This window comes from Trichechus manatus, unplaced genomic scaffold (genome assembly GCF_000243295.1).
Source record: "Trichechus manatus latirostris isolate Lorelei unplaced genomic scaffold, TriManLat1.0 scaffold00214, whole genome shotgun sequence".
Lineage (NCBI taxonomy): Eukaryota > Metazoa > Chordata > Mammalia > Sirenia > Trichechidae > Trichechus > Trichechus manatus.
The window spans coordinates 373,255-380,197 of record NW_004444150.1 but is presented as its reverse complement, the minus strand read 5'-3'; the positions used below and the strand labels follow the sequence as shown (position 1 = coordinate 380,197).

Here is a 6,943-nt window from a genome sequence, read left to right as displayed (position 1 = left end):
CCTCTCCACAGTCCCGGCCCCGCCCCCTCCCGGGAAGGCCCCGCCCCTCCAGAGGAGTAGATCCACCTCTCCACAGTCCCGGCCCCGCCCCCACCCGGGAAGGCCCCGCCCCTCCCCGGGGGCCCTGGCCTCCCTCCAGCGCCCGGTGCGGGCCCACCCTGCCTTGCCGCGCGCCCACCTTGCAGGTGTAGACCAGCTGGTAATGCGCCGCCTCCACGCGACCCAACGCGGTCCCCGGCCCTGGGCCCGGTTCAGAGCTTAAGCGCCGCCAGCTCCAGGCCTGCCGTCCCCCCGCGGCCTCCAGGCGGGCCCTGCACGCCCACAGCTGCCTCAGGCCGGGGTCCCGGGGCCGCTCGCGGCTCAGCAGCTCCAGCACACGGCGCAGAGCTGCCCGCAGCATCCCGCCAGCCGCTCCACTCGCCCCACCCCGGTCCCGCCCCGCGCCGCCGAGGCCGCGCCGCCACCATCTTGGAAGCGGGCACAGGACGGAAGCGGCTTTCCGCGACTTCCGGCTGCCAGGCGCGGGGCGGTCGGCTCTGCTGCCCCTGGCGGGCGGGCGCGCCCTGCGCACGTGTGCGCCCAGGGCAGGAGCCGCGTTTCCTCCCTTAGAATGGGGGTCACCCCGCCCATCCTACTACAGGGAGAGTTCACCGGGGTGACGCGCGGAGGGCTGGGGCCAGTGAGTCCCGACAAGCTCCCGGCAGAGCGGGTACAGCCTGGCCGGGCGCGTGGGGAGCGTGAAAAGACGCGTCTCTGATGGGCGGGGACATCCGCAAGTCGGTTTTTACTTTTTATTTAGCTGCACTTTCTAATTTTTTTTACAATGAATGTGTGTTATATAATAAAAATAGAAAAAGCCTTTAAAAATCACACAGATACACGTGCACCGACACGGAAACAGTCATTCATATCCGAAAGCACAGCTCTCGGCGGGGCTTTCAGGGGATCACCGCGCTTCCTATGGCCAAGTCAGCGGTGACTGGCGGAGAAACCTGCGGCCAGAGGGCCGGCTGTCCACGGCCGCGCACTCCGCCAAGCGCTGAGGCCCAGGCCTCTCTGCGGCCGCCTGGGGTTCCTCCTCCGAGGACCGGGCTAGCCATGCCCGCCGTGGTGACGGTCGGGAAGTGGGGCGGCCACGTGATGGTGTGACCTGCCACATGGGCGGCCGGCCTGGCGGGCTAGGAGCCCTCTGTGTCCGTGTTGTCACTGCCGGTGGTGTTCTCCCAGTCCACCTCCCCCTGCCGAGTGCCGTTCTGCATCTTGCGGAGGGCCCGCTTCCTGTGGGGACGCACACGTTGCAGGTGTCTGCCGGGGGGGCTGTGTCCCTGCTGCCAAGGCACGGTGACCTGGGTGCCCCCTGCCCCCGCCGCTGCCCCGACCCCACACCTACACACCTGCGGTAGTTCTCGAAGCTCTCCTTGAGCCGCCGACGCTCCTTCTCAGGGGGCTCCCCGCCACTCAGGCCTGTGTCCTGTAGAAGGGGAGGCTCAGGCTAGTGGGAATCCAGGGCGCCAGCGCCCTCAGCTCAGCAGCAGAGGAGCTCCTGGCTGGCCCTGAGTGCCCGGTGCCCATGAGTTAGCCTGCTGGTCTCCCGCCATCGGGATGACAGGCAGAGGCCAGGAGGCCCATTCGGGCTGGGTCAGGGCAGGGCACTGGCGGGCTCCAGGCCAGTCCCCTCTGCAATGACGAGAAGCCTGTATGCAGGACTCAGCGTGGAGGACAGCGAGGCCGGTTGCCCACTAGGGCTAGTGCTGTGCTCCCTGCAGAGGCCCCCAAGCAGCCAGCCCCTGCCTGGGGCCACCTACCTCCACCCCAACCCCTCTACCTGCGGCTTTGTCCCAGCAGGCGGGGCTCACTCTGGTCAACCAGTCCATCCCCCCGGGCAGTGAGCAGAGACCCTGTGGTCACCCCCACCCTGACCTGTTCAGGGGTCACTGGGGGCACAGATCGAGGAATCGCCCTCCCGTGATCACAGTCATATGGAGAGAGACCCCCACAGAAGCAGAGAGACCCCTGCGCCTGGGAGTGAGGCCTGAGCCCTGGCAGGGACTGTGGGCGTCAGGGACCCTGGGCAGACTTACGTTGGGGGTCAGTGAAAGCTGCTCCTTCTGCAGAGCCCTGAAGGGCTGCTCTAGGCTCTGCCCCTCGGCCCGGCCACCTGGAAGCAGAGTTGTGCCTGTCAGCCCTGCCCACGGCCGAGACCCCAAGCCATCCAGGCCCCCCACCACCTCACCCTGGATTCTGGGGCCAGTCTCACAAGAGCTCCTGGGGTCCTCCCATCAGTAAGCGAGCCAATGAGGAATGCCAAGGACAAGGAAACCAAGACCCTCTCCTTGCTCCTGGAGGCGGCCCTCCGGCCAGGGCAGGGGCTACTGGGCGCAGGTGACCCCAGCCCGTTCCTCCTCCTGACCAGCCCGTTTGCCCACTTCTGCCCAGCTCCTCCTGGGGGTGCCTCCCACCCCGCCCCCATGTGGTACTCTGCAACCTCAAGTTCCCGTCTTCCGGGCAGCAGCAGACAGCCGGCCGATCCCCCACTTCTCCATTTGGCTGCCAGTTCTTCCCCTTCCCGCCTTAGGAGTAGGGGTCAAGTCTGACGCTGAGGAAGTCTGTCTGACTTCCCACGAAAGCTCCCAGGCGGCCCCACTTCCCCCCTCAGCTGGGGCCCCAGCAGAGTACAGGGGTCTTCCTGGACACCCCTGGACCCCCACCTGCCAGCTCCTCCTGCCAAGCAGGTCCCCTCCCAGCCCGTCACCACCCCAGCCATCACTCTGGTCATAGGTACGCGATTGCTGCTTCACTTGCCCCCCAGTCCTGTCCCCCGGGACAAGCGTGGACTCTGTACTATGACCCTTATCCTCAGGCACCCGTGGCCAGCCCCCAGCACAGCTAGCCGACTGCAGGCCTCCTCCTGCTCGGGGTCCTCACTTCCCACCCCACCTCCCACTGGGGGACCGCTGAGAACACTCGTCTGTGGACTTCGAGCCCTGGGCCCGAAGGAACCCCCACACTGGGGACTCCACACACTGCTGACAGGCGCCTGACCCGCTGACCACCGGGACGCCAGCTGTGCCTGGGTTTGAGGTGGGCCCTTGGGGGCTAGCTGGCGACTCGAGTAGAGTGCCTCCTCCAGGCCTCAGCTTCCTCCTCTCTACGGTGAGGCTGGGGGTACCCGCGGCACCCGGCCAGGGCCGCGTCTCCAGCCGTGCTCAGGCATCGGGGACGGACACCAGCTCCCAGTGCTGCACTTCAGGGCGACGAAGGGTCTCAACCCCGAGTCCCCAAGACCAGGCCTGAGGCTGGGCCCTCCTGCCGTGCGTGGCGGGCACCTACGCTCACCTCCTCACCTTTGTCCAAGAGCTGGGTGTCCTCCTCTAGGCCCCGGGGCAGTGAGAGCTGCCAAAGAGAGAGGGGTCACTGGTCACCCCCTTCCCGTGTTCCAGCACTCAGAGAGTCCCTAGGACCTGTACCTCGCAGCCCACTGGGAGGGGCTGGGGCAGCGCTATTCATGCTGGCCCCTGCCCGAGCACGCGGGGGCCTCGGGGCTGCTTGCTCCTCTGCCGGCCCGGCCGGTGAGGGGAGGAGGAGCGGCTACCCACAGAACGCCTCGGCCAGCTCCTGGGGCAGGCAGGGTGCCGGGCCTGGCTGTGAGGGATGGGAGGGGGCAGCGGTCTGGTGGGAGGGTACCGGCTGTGAGCCCGGGGCGGGGGGAGGGGGGCAGCCCTGCACCCAGCCGGTGGCCTGCTCACCTCCCGGGAGCTCCTGGGAGAACTGTCCTCCAGGTCGGAGCTCTGTGGGCAAAGGGGGCTCAGTCAGCAGGAGTAGGCCATCGTGTCCCCGTCCCCAGAAAGCATGGGGGACCCAGGCCAGCCCCTGCTACCCTGGGCCCCTCTCCACATAGTGTTCCTGCCCAGAACGCCCCCCCACCAGAGCAGCCTGTGGGGCCCGATGGGTGGTCGTCACCTTGGTTATAGCCCCTACCCAAGTCCCCACTTCCTGTGCAGGCCCTGAGCTATGTCCACGCCCCTCGCCCCACTGTGAGGAGGGGGCTCAATCAGGGTGACCCGATCCCACGGAGGAGGACGCCGGGCCTTATGGAGCAGTGGCCAGGCCAGGCTCGGGGTGGTCTGGCTCCTTCCTGGCCCTGGGTTCTCTGGGCCACACCACCTGGGTCCCACCTGTGGCCTGGTCCCTGTGCCCCCAGCCCCCGAGGCTGGCCCCAGGCCCACCAGGACAAGTGTCTCCAGCTGCTGTCGCTTGAGCCGGCCCTCGGCGGCCAGCAGCTGGCCCTCACGCTGGAACAGCTGCAGCTGGAGCTCGTCTGCCCTCTCGCCCAACTCGCGGACGCGCTTCCGCAGCCCATCCTTCTCCTGCAGGCACCGTGCCTGCTGTGCGTGCAGCTCCTCCCGCATCGCGATGGCCTGCGGGGCGGGGACAGGCCAGGTGGGCCGGGGCATGGAGAAGGAAGGGCATCCCAGCCCCGAGGCTGCCCGCCCCGCTGCGCAGCCTCAACCAGCTTCTAGCAAAGTCCCCACAAACCTTCCAGCAGTGAGGACCGGAGCAGGGGGGCCCCATGGGGACGCATTTCCTCTTTGGTCAGTGTTGGGGGCACAAAGCAGTGGGGCTCACAACGGGAAGTGTGGAGGAGGAGACCGTCCAGCCTCGGGGCGATCCTGCTGACCCTCCCCACTCGTCCATCCCTGCCAGCATCCCCGCCAGCGCTCGGCTTCGGCACAGGTTACCCTGCCCGCCCCCCATGTGTGTAGATTTCGGTGTGGGTTTTGCATGAAGGCCGCAGTGGTCAACAGCTGTACAGCATTCTTCAAAATGAGCCCAGCGTACTTCATCACCCCCACTCCCTTTGGGAGCCCTGAGGTGGCCCCGTTGTCACCATTGTACGGAATCTTGTAATGAACAGCCACATATGCCTTTCTCTGCATTACTGGCTATTTCCACAAGAAAGACTCGTAGACCTGGAATTGCTGGGTTCAAAGGAATCGAAATTTTAAGGCTCTTGGTACATGTTGTCAAAGTAACCTCGAGAATTTCGCTGAAGTGTCAACGGTCACTGGACAGGATGAGAAACAGCCTCCATGACCGTGACCGGCACTGGGGAGAGTGAAGCATGGTTTCGCCACGCCGTGGGATGCTGGCCCGCGTTCACGAGAACGCGTCCGGGACTTGTCAAGTTAAACAACTGCCTACAAAACAAGGCAGACAGACCGACGTGCACAGCCGGAGCACGGACAGTGGTTTCCGGGGAGCAGGCAGGCTGGGCGGTGGGACGGGGGTTGACTTCTATTTGCACCCTTAGTGATTATTTACATTTTCTCCTTGAGCATGTGTTATGGGTTCAACTGGGTCCCCTAAAAAGACACGATGAAGTCCTATGAACGTGAGCTTGTTTGGAAAGAGGGTCTTTGCAAACGTGATCAGTTAACGCAAGGTCACACTGGGGCAGGGTGGGTCCTGATGGTAGGCGAGTAGGATAATCCTCATACAAGAGGAGATACGCTAAGACAGACACAGGGAGAAGACCACATGCAGACGGAGGCAGAGACGGAGCCACGCTGCCACAAGCCAAGAACACCAGGAAGGCCAGGAACCACAGGAACCGCCAGAAGCGGGAAGAGCAAGGGAGGACCCTCCCCCAGAGCCTGTGAGGGAGTGCAGCCCTGCCAACACCCTGAATCCAGACCTGGGCCTCAGCGCTATGAGGATAAACCTCCGCTGTGTAAGTCCCCAGGTGTGGCGCTTCGTCACGGCCGCCCCGGCACACTCATGCAGCATCACTGTGTCTCTAGAGGCATGTGGACAGCCGTCCTCGGAGCCTGAAGGCCTGGCCCTGCGTCCTCGCCCATCCGGTAGGCCGTGCTCATGCATGCTTACCAGAGTGAAGTGCCTACCTGATCCCTCTCGATGGCCACCTCTTCCATCTGCTGCAGAACGGCCTCGATGCGGTCCTTGTACATCTTGGAGTCCTTGCGCAGGGCCAGGCACTGCAGCTCGAACATCTCCTTCTCCTCCACGCACTGTGGGGCGCACAACTCAGCATCCGCCTCTGCCCAAACGCAGGCGCCGGGTGCACTTGGGGTGCTGGAGGAAGTGAGGTGGGGGAGGTGGGGGAGGGACTGCGTGGGCCGGGTTCCTGTCAGCTCCTGGCCATGGCTGGGGTTCTGCCCTGGGCACTGTGAGCCCAGGCCTGGGCCTCGGTTGTTCTGGGGGAGTGGGGACAGGAGGGCCGGGCCCTGCGCCTCCAGGAAGACGTGAAGCGAGGCTTCCAGCAGAGCAACTCCCCTCCCTTCTGGGCACCCTGGTCCTCCAGCCTCACTCCCTGCACCCCGCAGATCCGTGGCCTCCCCGGGTGCACACCCGGGTCCGCTGGGCCTCGGCCTGGCGCAGATCCTTGCGCAGAGAGAAGATGGTGCTAGCCTGCTCCTGCTGGTGGCGCAGCGCCTGCCGCCAGTCCTCCTCCAGCAGCTGGATGTAGGCCCCGCTCCGGTCCCACCCCTGGTCCTGCGCGGAGAAGGAGGGCAGCGTGGTGGCACCTGTCCTGCGGCCGGCGGCCTGTCCTGCCCAGGCGGTGCCCCCTTGGCTCTTGGCACGCACAGGACCTCTCCGCCCGCACAGGGCCCCTCCGCCCTTCCCGGCGCCCCACCTGGGCGGAGGCCTCCAGCTCCTGCACGCGCGCCTGCAGCAGCGCCTTCTCCTGCTGCAGTTCCCACAGCAGCTCCTGGCTGGGCCGCTGCTCCATGGCGTGTCGCAGCTTCAGCGTGTGCTTGCGCTCCACCGTGCAGTCGTCCTCCGCCTTCATGAGGCTGTGCTTGAGCCGGTCCACCTGCGGGCGGCCGTTCTCAGCCACCGCCCGCCAGCCCAGGCCGCCGAATCCCCAGCTGGGACCGCCCCCCCCAGCCTGGAGCGCGCCCCCACCCCGTTCCCCTTCCCC

At 66.1% G+C, this 6,943-nt stretch overlaps 2 protein-coding genes across 5 annotated transcripts in view; both read right to left on the bottom strand.

The window, feature by feature from the left end:
- Positions 1–400, bottom strand: part of DNLZ (DNL-type zinc finger) — a 2,521-nt gene extending 2,121 nt beyond the window's left edge. Inside the window, exon 1 of the mRNA XM_004388691.2 lies at positions 179–400. Within this exon, the coding sequence (XP_004388748.1) occupies positions 179–400 (222 nt within the window). The remainder of the gene's footprint in view (positions 1–178) is intronic.
- Positions 401–777: 377 nt separating this feature from the next.
- CARD9 (caspase recruitment domain family member 9) overlaps positions 778–6,943 on the bottom strand; it is a 9,545-nt gene continuing 3,379 nt past the window's right edge. For 2 of the 4 annotated variants that reach the window (XM_023742625.1, XM_004388644.2), the window contains exons 5-13: positions 6,656–6,835; positions 6,370–6,513; positions 5,904–6,029; positions 4,227–4,418; positions 3,747–3,788; positions 3,345–3,393; positions 2,082–2,158; positions 1,395–1,471; positions 778–1,278 (exon numbers count right to left, since the gene is read on the bottom strand). In XM_023742625.1, the coding sequence (XP_023598393.1) occupies positions 1,179–1,278; positions 1,395–1,471; positions 2,082–2,158; positions 3,345–3,393; positions 3,747–3,788; positions 4,227–4,418; positions 5,904–6,029; positions 6,370–6,513; positions 6,656–6,835 (987 nt within the window). In that variant the 3' untranslated portion in view covers positions 778–1,178. Of the gene's footprint in view, positions 1,279–1,393; positions 1,472–2,081; positions 2,159–3,336; positions 3,394–3,746; positions 3,789–4,226; positions 4,419–5,903; positions 6,030–6,369; positions 6,514–6,655; positions 6,836–6,943 lie in introns of those variants that run through there. The other 2 variants (XM_023742626.1, XR_002825916.1) reach the window with 2 other exon arrangements.